This window comes from Hemitrygon akajei, chromosome 6 (genome assembly GCF_048418815.1).
Source record: "Hemitrygon akajei chromosome 6, sHemAka1.3, whole genome shotgun sequence".
In the NCBI taxonomy this organism is placed as follows: Eukaryota; Metazoa; Chordata; class Chondrichthyes; order Myliobatiformes; family Dasyatidae; genus Hemitrygon; species Hemitrygon akajei.
The window spans coordinates 83,267,867-83,291,690 of NC_133129.1; the positions used below are offsets into that span (position 1 = coordinate 83,267,867).

General features: G+C 42.9%; 1 protein-coding gene across 1 annotated transcript in view; it reads right to left on the bottom strand.

Moving 5' to 3' along the window:
* Positions 1-23,514, bottom strand: part of c9orf72 (C9orf72-SMCR8 complex subunit) — a 59,222-nt gene extending 35,708 nt beyond the window's left edge. The window contains 5 exon segments of the mRNA XM_073048686.1: positions 13,387-13,451; positions 18,187-18,282; positions 22,052-22,177; positions 22,179-22,538; positions 23,409-23,514. Coding sequence (XP_072904787.1) covers positions 13,387-13,451; positions 18,187-18,282; positions 22,052-22,177; positions 22,179-22,496 — 605 coding nt within the window. The 5' untranslated portion in view covers positions 22,497-22,538; positions 23,409-23,514.
* Positions 23,515-23,824: the final 310 nt, after the last annotated feature.

Consider the following 23,824-nt stretch of genomic DNA (forward strand, 5'->3'; position numbering starts at 1 on the left):
CAGTACTAGAAGACTGAAGAATAAATAATGTTGTTCCCTTATTTCAGGACAGTGGGGATAAGATAGATAACTCCAGTGAGCCTTCTGCCGGTGCTGGGAGAAAATGAAAAGGGATAGGATTTATGCGCATTTAGAAAGGTAGAGAGTGTTTAAGGTCAGTCAACATGGCTTTGTACTACTCAATTTGTTTTTTCTCCCCAAGGAGATAACAATGGAGTAGAGGAATACAGGCCTAAAACAGACAAATTTGATTACCTAGATCGAGACATTACAATTGGAATGGACAAGGTGGACAATAAAGACCTATTTCTGTACTGTACATTTCTATGGTTCTAGGAGACTGATGAAGGCAGACTTCAGTAATGCGTTTGACAAGGATCCACATAGAAGGCTGGTTTGTCAACATCAAATCCAGTCTTAGCAAAGGAGATTGTCTCAGGATACAGTAGGACATAGGTGAGCTGTTAAACTGAGTACTTCAGTAACAAATACACTAATTCAGACAGGCGCTTGGCAATGCATTTTGGAGGTTAAAATCCTGTAGGTCATATGCATGAGTAAACAACAGGAACCCTGGAAGCTCTGGCATACAGAGAGATCTTCTGCTGCAAGTCCACAAGCTCTCTGAAAGAGGTGATACAAGTAGATGGTGTAGCGAAAAGAGCAATGGGCAGGGCATGCTTGCCTTCATAGGCCAATGCATTTAAAGAGTTGGGAAATCATGGTTTAACAGCACTTGTAGTAACATATACAGGTCTGGCAGCACATGACAGGAAGGATGTGGTAGAAGAAAACATTCACCAGGACATTGCCTGGAATGGAGGACTGTAGTTATAAGGAAGATTGGACAGGCTGTGTTTATTCTTGCTGGAATGTAAGAGGCTGAGCTAATAGAGATCTGTAAAATTATGAGGGATAAGAACAGTTAGAATCTTTTCCCCAAGACAGGGAGTCAAAAATATTTTAGACTTCAGGTGAGAGGGGAAAAATTTGCAAATTTGTCCATACAAAAGATGGTGAATACCTAGCACAGGTTGCCTGAGGAGGTGGTGGGGGCAGAAATGATTACAACACTTAAAAGGATTTAGATGGGAAAGGTGGGGGGGGGGGGGGTGAAGCAGTCTGCTTTTGTGAACCACTTTAATTAATTCTCATGAAATCAGGTCAAATGTGTACAAGGAAACCTCCCCTTAATTAATAATTAACAATGGTGCCAGTGAACCACGGTGACATTCTGAGGGCTTTGTACAATACTTTTAAACATACCTCTTTTGAATTACTCTCACTGCAGTCTGCAGCATGCAGACTCCCTCCAAGCAATGTACTTTTATTTCAACTTAATGATCTACATATTTCACGATTGTCTGAAGGACCTGTCAGACCAGGCAGGTATGGCACCTTTAAACAGATGCAGGTTCATTGCCACGGCGGCAAGTGAGACAGGAAGGGGGACTCCATGCCAGGCTGAAACGCAGAGGGATGAGGCCCCCCTCTACCCAGCATCTTGTCAGCAAACGTGCGGTCGCCAGAGAACAAATTTGAGGACCTGGGGACAAGACTGCTGTATTGAAGGGAAATGAGGGACTGTTATGTTTTATATATGAGTGAGACTTGGCTTTCTTCCTACATGCTAGTTTAATGGGGTGCCTGTGAAAGCTCTACTAGCTTGAGGAATGAATTGTCAAGGTGTTGTGTCTTTGGAGGGGTGGGATGTCATGTGAGGGGTTGGCTTATTTGTCAGCCGAAGGCCGCTTCTGCTGAGTCGGTCATTGATTGGCCTGTTCAAAGGAAGCAGCAACTCTTTCCCACTGGTTCCTTTACTCGCCAGGGCACCGGATTTTGGTTCTGGGTGCCTCAGGGGTATGACAATAGGACGTGTGAGAGATTCACCCTCTTTGTCGCCACGGCCCACTTCAGACTGGTCGCAACCAACGCCGAAGGACTTTTGGGAAAAAGCTTTGCATAGACAGGCCTCCTACATTTACTTAGTTAAGTACTCATTCGTAGCATGCTTAGTTTTGCAGTTTTGTAATTTAGGGAGATTTAATGGAGTACCTGTTGAGTTAAAAGGTTTATTGAATGTTTAGTATTGTAGTTTTGTGTATCTTAGGGTAGCTTAGATGAGCACTTGTGTAACTAGATGCCCTGTTCAGTGTTTCACTGTTTGTTTATAAATAAATATTTAATGTACTCATTCGCAATCTGTGTCTTCTGTTTCACTCACTGGATCCAAGACTCTTTTCACATTACACACATACCCAACTTATCCCTCACTCAACCACTGTTAACACCTTAGGGATCAACATTGTTCAACAAGGAGTGTAGAAGGGCATATGCGGAGCAACACTAGGCATACCTAAGAACACAATGCCAACAGATTAAAGATGCAATGAGGACTATGTACATACTGACTGCATAAACACCATAGAATTGACAGAGCAAAGCAATCTCATAGACAATATATTAGATCAATCCTCTGCAGTACCCAACATCTAGTCAAGAAGAGTGGAGGAAGATTAAACACTTAATGAGAGGAGACTGCTTCTGGAGTGTTCCACTCCTCAATTTGCTGTAGATAGGTTAAATTATTTGTAACTAATGCCAAATAAGTGATTCACTTCCTCTTGTGATTCCCACTCTCCCTGAAGCCTGCAGGCTAATAGAAAATACTAGAAATATTCAGTAGGTCAGGCAGTGTTTGTAGAAAGAGAAAATTACCGTTTGAGGTCCTGAACCCTTCATCAGGTCTGGCTAATGATTCACTCTACATTATATCAAGATATAGATACAGCAAAGGCTAGAGGGCAAGACAACATCTCAAGAGTATACTGAATTCCTGTGCTCAAGACCTATAGATGTGCTTTTACAGTTACACTACTGACATCTATCCAACAATGTGATAAATTGCACGAGTATCTCTTACCCATTAAAAAAACTGATATATGCAGCCCAGTTAATTACCACCCAATCAATTCATCCCCAATCTGCACTTTATCACAATCTTAGTCCAAACATTATTCAAAGACTGAATTTTAAACATCATACCATGGTCCATGCATTGGTTTTAAGCAAGTTGTAGACAGTGTAGCATCCAGGAACACAGATAAAACTGAAGTTAATGTGCATCAGAGGAAAATACACCAATAGTTAGTCATACCTCACCCATAGGAAGATAGTTATTAGAGGACATTCATCCCAATCCAAGGACATCTCTGCAAGAATCTCTCGGGGAATTTTGCTCTGCTGCTTCATCAGTGATTTTCCTTCCATTACAAATGGGAACATTTGCTGAAGAATACATAGTGTTTAATTTCCTATGCAGCTCCCCAGTACATGGAACCTTCCACGCTTGCAAGCAACAAAGCCTTGACAACATTCAAATATTTACTGATAAACAGATAATGTGCAAGCCACAAAAGTGACCGACATAGACCAATTCCAACACAATTGACTACCTTCATTGACATTAATGATATGTCCATCACAGGTTACCACCAACATCTCATATGTCACTATGGCCAGAAACTCAATACAAGAACAGAGCAGAGTCTGGATATCCCATGGCAAATAATTCAACTCCTGACATTCCAAGGCAAAAATCAGTAGTAGGATGCAATACTCTCTTTGTGCCAGATGAGTTCAGCTCCAAAAATATTTATTAAGTTTGATATCGCCCAGAACAAAACAACCTATTGGCATATAAACCATTTATTCCACCCACTACCAGCACACAGTAGAGCGTGCAGCAATTACAAAATGACCAAAATTAATGCAACAGCACCTCCAAATGTGTGACCTCCCCTACACAGGCAAGGGCAACAAGCATATTGGAACAAAGTCACATGAACATATCCTAACTCAGAAATAAATAACTATTCTTTCTCCATTGCAGGGTCCAAATCCTTCACTCCTTGCCCATTGTGAGCAGCTTCACATGAAGGATGCCAATGGTTTAAGGGAGTGACTTACCACCACCACAATGGCTATTAAGGCATATTGCAAAGAAAAACTAATTAAAAAGCAGCATCATCTACCTAATTAATATTAAAAGGAGAAAAATTTTTGCACTACAGAGGTGAAGATAATTCAACTGAGAGGAACAGAAGCTTTTAGAGCAGAAATCTGAAAGCATAACCATACCAATGAACTATGAGAACCACTGAGTGAAAAGGAGAATATGAGGGGTGAGGAGATAGGGGTGAAGGAAAGCCTTGGGGGACATTAACAAAGTGGCATGCAAAAGTTTGGGCACCCCTGGTCAAAATTTCTGTTTCTGTGAATAGTTGAGTGAGTTGAAGATGAACTGATATCTAAAAGTCATAAAGTTAAAGATGAAACATACTTTTCAACATTTTAAGCAAGATTAGTGTATTATCTTTGTTTTGTACAATTTTAGAGTTAAAAAAGGAAAGGAGCACCATGCAGAAGTTTGGGCACCCCTAGAGATTTGAGCTCTAGGATAACTTTTACCAAGGTCTAGACCTTAATTACCTTGTTAGGGCTATGGCTTGTTCACAGTCATCGTTAGGAAAGGCCAGGTGATGCAAATGTCAAAGCTTTATAAATACCCTGACTCCTCAAACCTTGTCCCAACAATCAGCAGCCATGGGCTCCTCAAAGCAGCTACCTAGCATTCCGAAAATTAAAGTAAATGATGCCCACAAAGCAGGAGAAGGCTATAAGAAGATAGCAAAGCGCTTTCAGGTAGCCGTTTCCGCAGTTCGTAATGTAATTAAGAAATGGCAGTTAACAGGAACGGTGGAGGTCAAGTTGAGCTCTGGAAGACCAAGAAAATTTTCCAAGAGAACTGCTTGTAGGATTGCTAGAAAGGCAAATCAAAACCCCCGCTTGACTGCAAAAGACCTTCAGGAAGATTTAGTGGTGCACTGTTCTACTGTGCAGTGACACCTGCACAAATATGACCTTCATGTTAGAGTCATCAGAAGAAAACCTGTCCTGCGTCCTCACCACAAAATTCAGCGTCAGAAGTTTGCAAAGGAACATCTAAACAAGCCTGATGCATTTTGGAAACAAGTCCCATGGACTGATGAAATTAAAATAGAACTTTTTGGCCATAATGAGCAAAGGTATGTTTGGAGAAAAAAGGGTGCAGAATTTCATGAAAAGAACACCTCTCCAACTGTTAAGCATGGGGGTGGATCGATCATGCTTTGGGCTTGTGTTGTAGCCAGTGGCACGGGGAACATTTCACTGGTAGAGGGAAGAATGAATTCAATTAAATACCAGCAAATTCTGGAAGCAAACATTACACCGTCTGTAAAAAAGTTGAAGATGAAAAGAGGATGGCTTCTACAACAGGACAATGATCCTAAACATACCTCAAAATCCACAATGGACTACCTCAAGAGGCGCAAGCTGAAGGTTTTGCCTTGGCCCTCACAGCCCCCCGACCAGAACATCATTGAAAATCCATGGTTAGATCTCAAAAGAGCAGTGCATGCAAGATGGCCCAAGAATCTCACAGAACTAGAAGCCTTTTGCAAGGAAGAATGGGCGAAAATCCCCCAAACAAGAATTGAAAGACCCTTAGCTGACTACAGAAAGCACTTATAAGCTGTGATACTTGCCAGAGGGTGTGTTACTAAGTACTGACCATGCAGGGTGCCCAAACTTTTGCTTTGGGCCCCTTTTCCTTTTTTGTTATTTTGAAACTGTAAAAGATGGAAATAAAGTAATCTTGCTTAAAATATTAAAGAAATGTGTCATCTTTAACTTTATGCCTTTTGGAAATCAGGTCATCTTTTACTCAGTTAGCTATTCACAGTATGTAACAGAAATTTTGACCAGGGGTGCCCAAACTTTGCATGCCACTGTAAATACCAAATTGTACCAATCAACACATGGCTGGAAGCAAACCAAATAAGCAGCATGAATATATGGAGAGTAAAAATATTTTCTAGATTAGTATGCTGAGAAACCAACAAGAGAACAGATCTATTTTGCGTAATGTGGAAGGGTTAAATGATGATCAGGTTTTTAGAGAACTTTCAAAAGCAGTGCTCATCAGATCACAAAATTTTATATTTAAAAATGTAAAGTGATTATTTCAATCTAAAATCAGGGATCATCTGAATAAAATAAAGTAGAAAGACATGTGGCGGAAGTTGACAGTGCGAGACCGAGAAACTACAGAAAACTGAAAATAGCTAACCTTCTAACAATAGATAATAGTTTATATATATTTGAAACCCTCATCAGACAAAAAAATGGAAATGTGGTCCACCATTGCTATTAAGATGGTAGTAGATGAAGGGTTTATTAGCTGAGAGGTTTAAAAGAAATAGACATTGATATTGGAAATTCATAATTCGGCAAAAGACAAAAATGAAAAATGAGAGAAATCTCTCCAAAATCAAAGAATGTAAATGAAGCTGGGAGAGGATAGGTGGAACAGGTAAAAGGCTGAAGGAGTAATCTAATAGGAGAGGATAGTAGACCATGAAAGAAAGGGAAGAAGGGGAGCCAGATGGAGGTGATGAGCGGGTGCAAAACAATGATTTTTATCCTGATCTAGATGCTGTATAAAAGCAAATGAATTAGTATAAAAAAGACAAAATCATGCAGAATTAATTTAGCAGTCATGGCAAAGAAGAAAATATTTTTTTTTTATAAGTAATGAAAGGAGTATTGTTAACATTTAAGGATTGATTGCATGGAAAGAGACAATTGGGCCCAACCAATCCATTAAACCTCTTGCTAATTTGAATCTAACAAAAGCCAAAAATAAACAACCCATTGAGAATGAATGAGATAAATAGCATGGATGAAAAATTTAGATTAGATTAATTTTACTGAAGTAAGTTTGCCAGTTATCTGTTAATGCAGTGTGAAAAATAGGTTAGGAGTTAGTCTTCTCAAACAAACACTTCAGGAAATTAGAAGACTCAAAGTTAATGACCCAACAAACAGATAAACACTGGTCTTTATGAGAATGTGAAGAGGGTAAGGGGTACATGTAGAAGGGGTAGGCGAGGAACCTTGCGACCACAAGACAATGTGTTCGGCAAAGTATTTTGAGCTATATACCTATTTCGAATGTTTTGTTTGTGTCCATACCCATTCCAAGTATTAAGCTTGTGTCTATGCTTATTCCAAGTATTTCGCGTGCTTAGCTATGCAATAGCCAATCAATTGATGAATTTGAATCGGTAACCATATTTGCGAATGTAGTACCCTGCTTTTGAGTATAAGTATGACCTTTGTAAATCGACAAATTGGGAGTTGGCTACCTTACGCCCGAAGTGCATGGGGCTGCGAACTCCTCTCTGAATAAAACCCGTTTCAGAGGTAATTTTGTGTCTCTGGTGTTTTTCCTCAACTGAGCAGGTTAACAATTTCAATTGAACAATTTGGTGAGCCAACCAGGAGCCAAACGGTTGGCAGTTCGGGGATCCGGTGTAAGAGATCGGCGGGCAGGTACAAGCGGGTTGAGACAGAAGGGCCCTCCAAGAGATTTTTCTCGGTCTCTCTCTCCCCCTCTCTGACTCCCCGTTCCGACCCCTTCGGCTCCGGCTGACCATCCTACGGCCTCCATGGACCAAACGGAGAACCTCAGTTGGGAGACACAGATAACAGGTAAGAATTGCATAGAGTTTGGGGTTCGAGTCCCCTGGTTTAAGAAGCTGGGGTTAGAGGCCCTGCATAGAGTTTGGGGTTCGAGTCCCCTGGTATAGGAAGCGGGGTTAGAGTCCCTGCGTGGGGTTTGGGGTTGGAAGCTCTGGAGCAATACATATTTAATTTGATTAAGGTCTAGTTCCAACATCTAACTGAAACCGCATTCTGCCTTAGACTGGTTGTTAAGAGCAGAAATCTACCACGCGAAGGTCAGGAAACTGAAGTGGATGCGAGAGTAAGTTACCAAAATGGGCCAGACTCTAGATAAATCAGGACCAAATACATCATTATGGAAAATGTGTAAAGAATTCCCAGAAAACGAGACAGATTTATGGAGACTGAGCGTGCGGATGAATAAGAAGTTGGGGAATGAATTTTGGCCATTAGGGGGAACCTGGGATCTTGAGAAGTGTAAGCAAGCAGAGGGACAGGTGTGGCGACAGAATGTCTCACAGAAATGGAAAGATCTAATTACGCGTGGTATACCGTGACCAGTAGACTTAATGAGCGCTCCCGCCAGACCTCCTGGGAAGTGAATGCAAAAAATAGAAAAATACCCATCAATGATAGTAACGGAAAACCCAGGGGCTGGCCGGTACTGAAGGCCTTATGTGAAATCTATGATGAGCAGCGTAGGATTGATGATCATAATGTAAAATTTGGTGATAAAAGGCCGGCACCGGATATGACTGGGCTGCAGACCCTATTTGACCCTAATGAGGACACTGAGGAGGAGGAGCAGCAGGTCCCTTCGCCTGTGGGGGCTGTGAATCCCGTCCCGCCTGTACCTTCGGAACCTTCCGCTCCCCCTGTGCCCTTGACCCATGATTGCCCCCCCCATGCACTCCCGACCCCAAGTCCACGGTTCACCAACCCTATTGTGGCCCGTACCCGAGCTAAAACCAGGAAAGGAGACACAAGGTACTAAACCTGCGACTCCTAAGAACCGCATGGCTCATAAATGGACTACAGGACGGAACCTCTATGTGGGTGACGGCCCATTGATAGACCCCAAGGGAACGAGTTTGACCCTGACTCAAACTTTACCACCTCCAGTGATGATACTGACCCCGAGGATAATCCTGACACGGCCTTTGCTCGAAAGTACCCTAATTGGCCCTACTCCACCAAAGATCCAGGTAGATCCAAGCCTCCCCCCCCCCCCACCCGACAGATGCCAATGCGAGAGATCCCTAACCCTCGTCACAATTCAGCCCAGGCTGAGGATGCTGTGCAAAATCCCTTGACGGTTTCTGTGTATACCCCCTGGAAGCCCAATGAAATACTGGTAGTGATGCAGGCGCCCCGGACAGAAAGCAGAAGCTGGAGGAATTTATTGAATATTTGCTGAGTACTATTAAGATCTACAGGGCGACCCCAAGGGATCTTTTTAGTTTCCCTGCATCAACCAGTGACGGTCTACTCTTCCCATGCGATAACTGCCCTTCTAACCATGCACCAACTCAACATCTCACTCAGGCGAGACTCAGCCGCCATGAGATTGCTCTTCTCCATAATCCATTGCTGACGTTCGCCTATTGTACCACACCTAACCCTGCTACCTTTGTGGATCACCCGCCCGACCTTCTATCCGAGCCTCCCCACTCCTGCATAGAGCGAAACCACTTCCTCATTTCTCTGCGGCCAGACCTCCAGGACATTGAGTTCGACAATCCGGACCTGATACTTTTTGTGGACGGCTCATCCTCTGTCTTCCCGGACGGTGTCCGGCAATCAGGTTATGCCATTGTGACCCCACACACCACCCTGGAGGCGGCAGCCTTCCACCCACCAGTCTCGGCCCAACAGGCTGAGCTTTTCCCCCTCACTCGCGCATGCATCCTCGCCTCGAGTCAGACAGCCAATATTTACACGGATACACGCTACGCTTTTGGGGTCACACACGATTTTGGTACGCTATGGGCGCAACGGGGCTTCCAAACGTCGGCTGGCCAAAGCATTGCCAACGGCCCCTACATTGACAGTTTGCTCCAAGCCATCCACCTTCCTGGAAAACTTGCTATTATAAAATGTGCCGCCCACTTATCCGATGACTCTCCCGTTAGTAAAGTAAATGCCAGGGCAGACCCGGCAGCCAAGTGAGCCTCCTCCTCTAAAACAATAACTGTGGATTCGGCCCCATGCCTTCTGCCTTCTAGGCAGCCAGTTGATAGCCCAGGCATATCCGACATCGCGCGATTATAGGGGGACGCCCCTGCGAGTGAAATTGATGTTTGGAAGAAACATGGTTGCATTATTAATAACGCAACGGGCCTCTGGCAGACCCCAGCAGGTCAGACTTGTATTCCTGATACTCTCCTGCCTGCCCTGGTCGACCGCCTCCACTCTGACACTCACCTCGGCAAGGAGGGAATGTGTATGTTGTTATTAAAAACATGATGGTCCCCCAGTTTGAATGAGGCAGTGGAGAGACGGGCAAGGTGTTGCTTAATTTGCCATAAAGTAAACCCGGGTAAATCTATTAGATGTGATAAAGGGTGCACCCCAACCCCAGCAGGACCGTTTGATACATTACAAATGGACTTTATTGAGTTACCTAAGGTGAATTGTTACAAGTACTGTTTAATTATAATTGACGTCTTCAGTAAATGGATTGAAGCCTTCCCCACAACGAACAACAAGACTTCCACGGTAGTGCGAATACTGCTGAAAGAAGTTATTCCTCGTTTTGGTATCCCACAAAGACTCTCATCTGATAATGGTCCGCACTTCATTGGGAAAGTAAACAAAGAACTCTGCGAAATACTAAAGATTGAACAACAATTCCACTGTGCCTATCACCCCCGAGCAACAGGAATCGTGGAACGTGCAAACGGCACACTGAAGGATAAACTAACTAAATTGACCCTTGAAACAGGACTAAATTGGCTTAAAGTCCTTCCCCTGGCACTGTATCATATGCGCATTACACCTCAAACCGGTACCGGTCTAACTGCTGCTGAAATAGTTTACGGGTGCCCAAATAGAACCCCATGGGGCAGTGACCAAAACCCCCTGCCAATACAAGTAGATCTACAAATGATGGGCGAGGAACTGCAGTGTTAACTCAAGCATTTAACTTTGTCTCTCAAGTTTCTACATACTCAGGTGAAGGAAGCCTCAAGACCTGTTCCTGACAGAGAAGGCGAGTAGCAGGGAGCAGAACCAGGAGATTGGGTGTTAATAAGGAACTGGGATCGACCCAAGCTGGGACCCCGGTGGAAAGGACTGTACCAGGTCCTCCTGCAGACCCCCTCTGCTGTCAAGGTAAAGGGACAAGAACGTTGGATTCATCTGAGCGATTGCAAGCGCTGGACCTCGGACTCGCTAGAAACCACAGATAAATGAAGGAACTGATAAACGGACTTGATTGAACTGTTGTGTGTTTAAATTCCTTTTTTCTTGTGGTGCCACATCCTTGAAACTGTACTCTGGTAATGGAAGGTAGGATGCTCTTGGTTATCTATATTCTTTTAGGGATATTGGTGTATAGGGCAAAGGTTGAGGGACGGCTGGACGAGGAACCAAAACCCCTAAAGAGATCGAAGGGGGACATTTCAAGGCAGAAAAGGGATTGGGGTTTCCTCAAAGGCCCCACCCTTGGAAGATCCTCCTCGGGGTTTATAAGTGATAACTATTTCCAAAACGTGCACAAACAACTGTATGGCACTACAACCATCGTTTGCTATCCCCACCCCGCCAGTGGCTCCTCGCTCTTTACCATTTTCCCGCACTGGGATCGTGCCGATCAACCCTTCCGATGTGCCCCCGCCAGCAAAACATTGCCTGAGGGAAAGAGGGTGGAACTCACCTATGACTCTTCCACGGCCCCTGTCGCGGACTGCCTATTTCCCCCGTCCACCAGTAAGCGGTCAAATCATGGATTCCCTCCGCGGATGAGAAAAGATCTCTGGTGAGAGGGGAATCCCAAACCCCCGAAGGGTGAATATATGAAAACTGCTACTTTGGAACAGGGTGGGGATGTTCAGACGTGTATGTCTCGAATGACGTCACCTGCCCCTCCAAGCCCTGTAGAAAAAGGGAGTGTCACTCCACCAAGGACCCCTTAGGGATCTCTTGCTCTTGCCATGAGACAAAATGCCAGTCCCTGGCCCAGGGGGTGCAAATTCCTTGTGGGGAGGGGAACCGCATCCACCTCCGAGTCAATGATCAGGTATTCCTACGACCTGAATATCGCAGGGGTACCAAACGAGTGTATGCCTCTGCCGGTATAGGAGAATGGAGTGATGCCATACACCTAAAGTGTAAGGGTTGCACTGAGACCATGTATACCCTCCCGGGGTATTTTTCTTCTTCTATAACGGCATTGCCACCAACTTCCAGGAGTATCCATACCCTTCCTCGGTGGCCTATGGCACCTTCCTCCCCACCGTGGTCCCTTGCCCTGGGACTTGGGGTCCCCTGTCCTGCCCATCTGGGAGGTACAAGAGAGAGGTCTCCCAGGAATTTTGTGCGGATTACCAAGTCCTGACCACCCTAACCGCAGGTCAGGTGGCTGGATACGGGGCAGCTGGCTTTTTCTCTTTGGGGGCATCAGGAGCCGCTATGGCGGCCCTCAATCGGAACTATCTGGCCTGTGGTCTCATGAGCCTCGGGAACGCCACCACGGGAGCATTAAGACTCATAAACGACAGCCTTAACCAACTGCGGCTCTTCTCCATGCAAAACCGCTATGCACTTGATTACCTCCTCGCCAGGGAGGGTGGGCTCTGCGCTATCATAAAGGACAAATGCATAATGGGGCTAGACGATGCTACTGCCAACATAACGTGGTATATGAACAAAATAGATGAACAGTTAGGATCCATTAAGGAAGGAACAGGTTGGGCAGGGTGGGGGGGACTGGGGACTAAGTGCATGGAGGGACTGGTTGATCAATCGGGCTATCGACGCGTTGACGGCCATTATAGGGATTTTTGTCTGTACTGCCGTTGTCAGCTGTGTCCTGAACCGCATGATGGCCTCGTTAGGGGACCTGCTGCCGGCTAAGCCACTGATGGTAGTACGAGCAAACGTCGAGGCCACCGATCTCCTCGAACCTGCACCAGAGGATTTTCACGATATTGATGAGTGATCATTTCATGATCACAGGAGGGAATGAGAATGTGAAGCGGGTAAGGGGTACGTGTAGAAGGGGTGGGCGAGGGGTAAGTGCAGCAAAATATGTAGACAGGACCAGGGAGAGGATACGTCATTGGGGAAGTGTAGGAGGACAGGGAAGAGGTAGCTAAAATAAGATGCCAGACAGCATGTGGCAACCACAAAGAAGAGGAACCTTGCAACCACAAGACAATGTGTTCGGCAAAGTATTTTGAGCTATATACTTATTTCGAGTGTTTTGCTTGCGTCCATACCCATTCCAAGTATTAAGCTTGCGTCTATGCTTATTCCGAGTATTTTGCATGCTTAGCTATGCAATAGCCAATCAATTGATGAATTTGAATCGGTAACCATATTTGCGAATGTAGTACCCTGCTTTTGAGTACAAGTATGACCTTTGTAAACCGACAAATTGGGAGTTGGCTACCTTACGTCCGAAGTGCGTGGGGCTGCGAACTCCTCTCTGAATAAAACCCGTTTCAGAGGTAATTTCGTGTCTCTGGTGTTTTTCCTCAACTGAGCAGGTTAATAATTTCAATTGAACATTTACACCCATGCTGAAACCAACTAACTTCAGCAGGAGACCAATAACAACAGGTTAAATGTTCCCCAGTCAAGATATATACTTACTTATGCAGAAAATCTTCATGGCAACTGTCACCAATGTCATCATCATTCAAAACTGTATCCTTAATCTAAATCAAATAAATATCCACGTTAGTATTATCATAATTTCAAATTAACAGCAATAAAAATGTCATCACTCCAAATATGCTAAACATCTAACAGAAAGGAAAGTGGGAAGAAAGGACAGTTTAAGTTATCTATGGGAATCGATATAAATTAATGAGAGGAATATTGTCCTGAAGCTTACAGAAAAGATAGAACGTGAAACATCTTGGAAAAAAACTACAACTTATTAATATTAAGGTAGAAAAGATGATTGGAAGTTTTGAAAAGAGGGAACACTATTTTGCCCTCATGCAGCAATTTTAAAAGGAACAGAGACAAATCTCATATTGTACAGGTGAAAAAAGGAATCATGGAAACAGAGTACCTGAGCACTTGTGCTCTCATGTTAAATGGGCATTAGTAACACTTCAGCTGCTTAAGCAATTATTTCAAGATGATAAATGTATAATGTAGATTAATGACAAATGGAAGAAAGTTAGCAAACATGAATTCCTGTTAATAGGTTAATCATCCACACAGCAATTAAAGTACAGATAACAGAAGTATCAATCTTGATTTTAAATAGTTAAGTATGGAGGAGGATAAAAAAAGCAAACTATGCCTAACTAATTAGAAGGAGAATGAAAAACGAGGAAACAGCAAAGATGTTTTAGTGGAAAGGAATACAAGGCTAGGCTGTACTCAGAGATAAAAGAGATTCCAAACAGTGCAATGGTAATTTTAAACTAAATTCACTGCAAAGTGATTGGACTATTTGCTTACCATTAACTGGCGTAGTAGAATATGCATCAGAGCTTATTTAAAAGAAAATAACGATTAGTAATAAAATGCTGTGTTTGTAAGCTTATAGGAGCAAATTAAAGAAGTATCTTTTACAATTATCTCTGATCTACTTTTATGCTTAATAGCTGTGACTACAACTCAAACACTTAACCTCCTCACAATAAGGCATACTTCAAGCATGTTGTGACATTATAAACATAAGGGGGAACAAAGAAGGGCCTTTTGCTGTAGAGCTTTGAGTAATTGCAGCAGAATAGGATGTCTACCCTCAGATCAACTGGAGCCTCAGGGTGAAAAGTGTCACAGGGAAAGCAGACATAAGTGCCATTCTGCCTGAAATAAGGTCAACAGGGAAATTGTCAAAATGTCAACCCACCACATCCATGCTGATCATTTATAGTAATCCTACAACTACTTAATTTACTTCTCCCCACATTCCCATTATATGCTCCAGAATCAGCCACTCACTTATGGGGCAACTTATAAAAACCAATGAGCCTGCAGAACAAAATGTCTTTGGGATATGGGAGGAAACCTGAGCACTTGGAGAAAACTTGACAAAGACAAAAGATTGAACCCAAGTCACTGTTATTGAACCTAATAATAATAAATGAACCCAAGTAATAACACCACTTAATCCATCTTAAAGAAATTGGTTAATAGAATATTCTCAAATACATTAACAAAAGCATCAAAGACCAAAGATTTTTTAAAAATTGTTTAGCAAGACAACATCACTTTCTCCAACCTTAATGTCCACCTCCAATAAATTATGCTCTCAGTTTTGTTTCCATCCAGAGTAATTCCAGATTGCATGTCTTGGATCTTAATCTTAATTTCCTTTGAGAATCATAAAGCTTGCATTCAGGCAACAGTGAGAGTACACATGCAGAACTCAATAGGTTATAGTATAAATCCATACATTTCGATATGTTATTTAGGCAATAATGCTGCAAATAGACTTTTTGTGGCATTAATCGGAAGAGAAATTATTGAAATTTAATCTCTAGGAAGTAAATTGGGGTAGGACATTTCCAGTACTTGATAAGGCACCAAGGAATGTTGAAACCAAATTCATAGTTTTCCGAAAGTTGAAACACAAGTTGATTCTGGTGCTGAATAATGAATATGGCATGATGGCCGTCATTCAGACTTCATCTGAATGTTAGAAAACATAGGAGGCCATAGTTGAAGCATTACAACATAGGACAATACAGCACAAGTACAGGTTGTTTGGCATACAATGTCATGCCGAGTGAATTGCTAATGATGCCTATTTCAACTGATCTTTTCTACTTGCATAGGGTCCAAACTCCACCATTCTGAATATTCTTGCGCCTGTCTCCAAGAGCCTTAGACACTTCTATCATACCTGCCTCCAACACGTGCAACTGGCAGGCCATTCCAGGCACCAGAATAGTATACCTGCTGTCAACCCAATTTATGTCTCATATAATTTCAACAACATCTATCAGATCTCCTCAGCTTCCATTGTTCCAGAGAACAACCTAAGTTTATCCTACCTCTTAGTCCAGGCAGCGTCCTGGTAAACCTCTTCTGCACCCTTTCTAAAGTATCCCCATCCTTCCTAGAATGGAGCAACTTGAACTGAATACAATACTCCAGATGCAATCTAATTAATGTTTTATAAAACTGCAACAAGATTTCCTGACTCTTGAACTCAATATTTCCTTTACAACTCCATCAAATTGTGAAGCCACTTTCAGAGTGCTATGAACTTGGACCCCAAGATTCCCCCCGTACATGAATTGTGCAAAGTTCTGGTCACTGCACAATAGGAAGGGTGCTATTACACTGGAGAAAGTGCATGTGACTGAAGGACTTTAGTTATGGATAGGTTGGGCTTGTTTTCCATGGGACAAAGGAAGTTGAGGTTGAAAGGGTGACACAATTAAGTATTGTTTTAATATTTAGAGATACAGCACAGTAACAGACCCTTCTGGCCCAAAACATCTATGCCATCCAGTTACACCCAAGTGACCCATTAACCTGGTAACCTGTGGAATGTGAGCACCTGGAGGAAACCCATGTGGTCACAGGGAGAACATACAAACTCCTTGGAGAGTGGCGGAATTGAACTCGAGTTGCCGGCGCTGTAGTAGCATTGTGCTAACTGCTACACCACCATGCCAAGATTTTGAAAGGCATATCAATCAACAATTTTAATACAAACAATTACCTGCTACACGGGTTTACATATATGTTCACTGTTGTGAACAGATTTTTGCAGCATTTCCCACAGTGCTTTCAAAAGTACTACAGAAGCTGTGATGGGCTTCAAACAACTGCAGATTACGAAAGTCACCATTATAAATTAGAGCTTATTTTTTAGAAAGAGGAAGAAGAGTAATGCACAGGAATAGGCCTTTCAGCCGATCATAACTGCAGCGACCATTATGGTAATCTAATTCCATCTTTCTGCACATGGTCTGTAAATAGTTTTGTATTTGCTTCTATTATTCCCCTGGCAGTGTGTTCCAGTCACTCAACACGCTGCATTAAAAAATTCACGTGTCCTTTAAACTTACCCCCTCTCACCTCTCTAGTATTTGATATTTGTATCCTGGGGGGTGGGGACTCATTGGATATAAGGACTGAAGTGGCTAAAAAACTCAGTTCATATTGAACTTGCTATTTTCAACTTTTAAGTTGGTAAATTTTGGGATTCTCATCTCAAAATTCTCTCTCATTTCACTGTTACTTGAAACACAAGTATTTTGACTGTTTACGTCCTTTTGCTTTTGCTGAGATTTACATTCTGCCATCAGCTAATTTTCCTTGCCATCCTTCCACCAATTTTTTGGCCCTTATTCGCTCACCAATGAGGTCAGAGAACTGCCATTGCTAACTGACTAGTTAACTCCATATAATATTTCGCTATGACCAATCACAATAATGCACTACCATTGCCAAAATATTAATTCTGACAATAGCACTGCAGACACACCTGTAACCACAAAGTTGTAATCTTTTCTTTTGAAATTTATTTTAAAGCTAAATTCCTCACTCCAGCTCAATATTAGAAATAATCTTTTCATCTTTTGGCTCATCACAGGCACGGGTTATAATTCTATTATCAAAGCAAGCCCAAACTGCACATACCCGTTCTTACTGCCATGACATTTGGGATTTATAAGTTAATAATCTCATTCACATGCATCAGAAATAGTTATTGATTTGGCCTGTCTTCAAGCCTGCTCTCTCAATGTTTCACAAGTACAGTGATGAAAGGCCATAAACCTGAAATAGTGACCTTATTTTTCTTTCTCCCCTGATGCTGTCTGTCTTGCTGAGTGTTTGTAGCTTCAAAAGCGTGAGCTAAATTTTTCCCACACCACCCACTTCACTAAGACTGCAAATATTCTACACATTCAGATATCTCGGACAATTATGAACAATAAAAGGAGTTTAAACTCAACAAGCAATGGCTGGAGTTTAAGTACAGAGTTGAAGGAAGGGGAAAGTGAGGAAACATCAACATTTTATTATGCATTTTTCCCTTTTTTCACATCTGTGAATAAGTATGTTACGTACTTGACGATACTGAAGTAAAATGTTCACTTGACAGTAAATGAGGTAGAACAATCTTTGAAAGATCTGGAAATTAAGAGCTATGTAGAACTGGCAGAGGAATTGAGCCCTGGGACAGATCAGTCATGAAACTGAATGCCAGGGCAGTTTGAGGGGCCAGGTGTGTTACTCTCATTTTCCTGGACTCGAGACTAAAGTATTATCCTCTATATCATGAGAATGCTAAAGGGACAAAAGAGGTATAATTAATTTCCCACAAGTGGAACAAGAACATTATTGATAGCATATTTTAGCATCAATATATATGCCCAGAACTTAACAGTGGTCTGCAATGTGAGAAAAACATTTGAACAATTTCTCAAATCTAATTTCATTCTATACACTTGACTTTCAAAAACTCACCTGAACTTCTTCTAGGACTCCATGTGTTTTCATGGATGAAAATAATTCCATGATGGGTGTGATTTCTGTAGTTAGAAACGATATAATGCTCTGACCCTATAAGAAAGAAGAGTGCATATTGTAAACACTTGCTATTCCAACATCGACTGAGATCATAACGACATATTTATTTGGTCAAAATTACAAACAATATCCATCAAATGACGTCAACAACATTGGATCATGAATAACTCGTTAGAATTGTGTAGAGTTCATCTAAACAATTGTATTGTTAATGGAGCAGCAAGCTGCCACAGTTGACATTCTTATAACAGAGTGCAAAGAAACTTAGGAGAAATAATAGTTTAAATAGGTATCACAATCTGGCTTTGTTATATTTGGAGTAACACATACAAACTGTTGGAGGAACTCAGCAGGTAAGGCTGCATCTATGGAAATAAATAAACGGACGATGTTTCAGGCCGAGGCTCTTCAACAGGACTGGAAAGCAAGGGGGAAGAAGCCAGAATAAGAAGGTGGGGGAAGTGGAAACAGTACAAGCTACAAGGTGATAGGCCAGGTGGGAGGGAGAGGGGGATGAAGTAAGAAGCTGGGAGGTGATAGGTGGAAAAGATAAAGGGCTGGAGTAAAAGGAATCTGATAGCGGAGGAGAGTGGACCATGGGAAAAAGGGAAGGAGGGGCACTTGGGGAGGTAATAAGCCGGTGAAGGAAAGAGAAGAGGTAAGAGGGAAGGGGGAGGGAGAAAAATCATTAGGTAAAGAATTGACGCCATCAGGTTGGAGGCTATCCAAATGGAATACAAAGTGTTACTGCTCCAACTTGAGCAGCAGTAGAGGAGGCATGGACTGACATGTCAGAATGGGAATGGAGATTGGAACTGAACTGGTTGGCTACCAGGAAATTCTATTTGCAGATGGAGCAAAGGTGATCAACAAAGCGGTATCCTAATCTACATCAGGTTTCACCAAAGTAGCGAAGGTCGCATCAGAAACACTGGATTCAATAGACCATCCCAACAGATTTGCAAGTATTACGTCACCTGCAAGGAATGTTTGGAGCCCTGAATGGAGATGAGGGAGGAGGTGAATGGGTAGGTGTAGCACTTCTGCTTGCAGAGATAAGTGCCAGGAAGGAGATTAGTGGCCTTCCCTACAAAAAGTGAGAGTAGGGAGGTAAAGATATTTTAATTATTGGTGTGACTTTGAACTTATATCAACTATTTCCATGCCTCTGCTCTTGTGCCCCCTCCCCCCCATCCCTAGCCTCAGTTTCCACACTATTGAACTCTGCATTTAATGAATCATCTTCATAAAGAATGAGCAGTACAGTGGCATGGTGCTTAGCATAGCACAATTATAGCATCCGCTAACCAAGTTCAGTTTTGCTGTTGTCTGCAAAGAGTTTGTAAGTTCTCCCCATGACCATGTGGATTTATTTTGGGTGCTCCATTTTCCTTCCACGTTGCAAAGACATAGAGGCTCATAAGTTAATTGGTCATATGGGTATGATTAGGCAGTTCAGACTCATAGGCCGGGCAGGGCCTGTTACCTTGAAATAAGTAAATTTTACATTTTCAAAAAGATTCCACCACCAGGAACACTTTTCTTGCCTCCCCCCACCCCTTCACAGGAACTGTTTTTAGTGATTCCCATTATCAACTTTTCCATTTCAAAGAAACAAGGAAAATAAGACCAGCAGCAGCTAGACTGGCCCTGCTTGACCATTCAATGCAACCATGACTGATCATCCACCTGAGTTCTCTGTTCTGCTATTTCCCCCCTTTGATTCCCTCAGTATTAACATGGAATACAACACAGGAAGTCTGGCCCACTATCCCGGGCCAAATTCATTAATCACATGACAATCTGTTCTGTCTGCACATCATCCATATCCCACCAAAGTAGAAGAAGTTCCATCATGAGCACTGGATACAGTAGCTATATATATTTGCCTATCTAAGGGCTCTTAAAACGCTTTATCATATCTGCTTCAACCACAAAGCACCAGCAATCATATGTCTCTCTCAAAAAACACACAAAATGCTGGTGGAACGCAGCAGGCCAGGCAGCATCCATAGGGAGAAGCAGTGTCAACGTTTCGGCCCGCATCTCCACTTTCAGGTACCATGCACGTATCTGTAGTCCAAGGTCCCCCTGTTGTATCACAGTCCCCAGGGCAATACTGTTTACTGAGAAAGACCTACCTTGATACGATCTTCCTAAACGCAACAGTTCACAGTTCTTTTATCTGAATAAAACCATTTGCTATTTCTCAGGAACCAGCACCAGCACTTTTAGCAAACTTTGTATTTGTACTCTGAGGTCTTTCTGTTCTGACACACTCCCCAGGGCCTGGCCATTCACTGTACAAATATACCAGTTTGACTTCCTAAAATGCAGCATTTATCTGAAATAAAGGTGAATCCTCAAGTACCTAGAGGATCAAGATTGTGTATGTTTTGATAATCTTATTTATTTAAACATATAGCATGGTAACTAGCCCTTCTGGCTCAATGAGCCCATGATGCCAATTACACCCCCTGTCCACTACACCACCTATTTTAAAGTCATCTGGAAACTTACTAACCATGCCTTGTAAATATAAAATAACAAACAACAAGGCTCCAGCAAACATGAGGAAATCTGCAGATGCTGGAAATCCAAGCAACAGACACAAAAAGCTGAAGGAACTCAGCAGGCTAGGCAGCATCTATGAAAAAGAGTAAACAGGCCAGAAACAACAACTGATTACACTTTTACATTGATACTGCCTGACCTGCTGAGTTCTTCTAGCAATTTGTGTGTGTTGCTTTAGAAGTCCCATGCAGAAACTGTGCTGCCTACTTGTAATCAACTGTTGTACGCATGTAGAAGTGCAACAAGAGATTGATTTCTCCAGAGAACACGAAGCTGATAGAAATTCATAAAATTATGAGAGGCTTAGATACACCCAGAAACTTCTTCCTCCAAGATAGCAGTGTCAAAGACCAGAGGACAATACTTTAAGATGAGACAGTGAGAGAGGGCATGCAGGGCAAGTATTTCTTTTAACAAATGGTTTAGATTATTGGTTAATAGTTATTTTAGTGGGTTTTTTTGTAAGAGCGGTTTGGAACACACTGGCATAGTGGATGCAGGTATGATACTGGTTTTTAAACAGACACATGAATAAGCAGGGAATGGAATGACATAGAATGCAAGCAAGCAAATCAGATTCATTTATTCTGCAGCATGCACGAAGCAGACATTGTGGGCTATGGGGCCTGTCCCTGTGCTATACTGTTCTGTTCTAGGACAGCATGGAAAATACTTAATTTGGCAAGTTGGTCAAAAAATGAACAATGCAGCATCAGCTGGAGCCAGAGAACCAACGAAAGGCATTTTTCTCTTTCCAGTAAAAAACAGAATTGATTTCAATAATATTGCGATAAATTCTCAATCATCTCTTTTGTGCACACATTCTTCGTATTGGAGTCAACAGAACAAATTCAACTGAGGCTCAAGATCAGCTGTTCAATCTTCTACTTCTTACTTCAGGCATTAACTGACATGGCGTATCAGCATGACAGGTACAAGAGCAGGAAATGCACCTTGTTGAATCACCTGATGTAAACAGATCCATTATTATCTGATTAGGTTCTGCTATCCTTTGCACTTCTGGGCACCACTCCCTACCAACCCATGAAAATATATACAGTTCCAGACTAGGAACATCTTCCAAAAATTCTGTGAATGCTTTTGGAGAAGAAATAAGTGATAATAAGCCCATTCATTCACCTGCGCTTTGAATTTTAATTATTTGGAGACAATTCATACTCACCTTGCGAGCTAAAAACTGCATTGTTATAATTGTAATGAAACTCACCTTGTACATCCATATCCTTCCTTTTCTAATAATGTGTGTTAGACGATCTACACATAACCTGTGTAGAGGTAGGTAGAAACCCAGTTCAGTTTGAGGCAGTATCACTGACAAAGCATAAGTGCTGCGGGTCCCCATTCATATTACCATCAAATATCAATGAGATTATGATCACTCCTTTCTCTGAGAGTACAAAAAACTTCACATCGATAGCACCACTTTTAGCACTTCTCAGGATCTCTCCATTTAATGTGTGGTTGGCCAAAAAAGTTATTTCTCCATCACTCAGCAATAGCTGTTCACACTTTGGGGCCCAAATGTGTCTGACTCTCGGACCAAGTATATTGTCCCAGTAAGCAAAAGTAGCAGCAAGCAATGGTGAGTCTCCATCCAATGTGATTTCTGTCTTAGCCACTGCTGGAGATTGGGGTGGACAGGCAGCACACATGTCAGCAGCTCAGTCCTCACTAATCCCATCAGTAAACATCTTCTGAAGAATAAAAAAAGTGCATGATTATGACAACTGTAATTCTTCAGTCTTTCTTCTCACAATCCACCCTCCCAGACTAATAACCCCTTTCCCCTAGTGAGGCTCTCTTACCCAAATCGAGTTAAATCTCCACCTCCCCCCCCCAAGCCTCCAAAGACACAGACAAGCTCCCTCCATCATCCACACTGCCGCATAACCCCTCTCCCTTACCAAAACCCCTCTACCTCACACCACCACCATCCACAATGCACATAGGAATTCTCTCCCCCACACCCCAACGACCAGGACAGATTATCATATCCTGTCCCCTGCCCACACACACACTGGCAAACACTTCCCCCCCCCCCCCAAACCAGTGCCACCTCTCCACAAACACTGGTTGATAAATCTATTACCAACAGACCCTAGCACACACTTGCTATCACCAAAAGCTCCGCCCCATGCCACATTTCACTGATTCATCTATCACCAACACCCCCTCTTCCTAACATATTAGTAATCCATTACCAGCAACCCCACCGCACCGAACATATCCAGCTATCACCCAACCACTAGCATCGAAGATAAATAGATCAGTCAGTATCTATCACCACCCACCCCCACCATTACCAGAGAACATGGCCAGTGACTGGTCTATCTATCACTAACATAGCGGAAACTAGACACTGGCTGTCTATCGCCAGCAGCCCCCGAACACACACACACACCGCTCCTCCACAGCCTCATCCTATCCGGTAGGCCGGTCTGCTAACTCCATGAACGTTCGGCATAAACAAACAATCACGTACACACACTGACCCGCCCCTCCCACTCACTTCCGTAGCTCTCCTTTCCACCACTCTACAGTGCGACCCCCTCTAGCTCACCCACCGTTTCTCCTCACATTGCCGTGTGGGTCCGGGTCCAGGTCCGGGACCTCCTTCACTAATGTCCACCGGGTCGGCGGGAAGTCGAACCCCAAAAGCGTCACTTCCGGCTCTGAGGAGCGGAGGAAGCGGGACGGGGCCGGGGGCTGGGGGCTGGCAGCGGGGGAACGCTGCCCGGCGGGTATGTGGGCATCCGCTCCAGCTTGGAGTCAAGGACAGAGAGGCCGGCCGATATGGACATAGGGGAGGTGCTCTACAGATTTAGAGAACAGCTTAGGGGAAGAGGGTGGTTAAGAATATAGGCAGAAGTGGGACGTAACTGACCAGTATGATTAATACTTACATAATGTTCATATTCTATACCTTCACAGTATGGTCCGGGCCCAAGAATCCCCTCAGAACAAGTGTCTATACCAAATT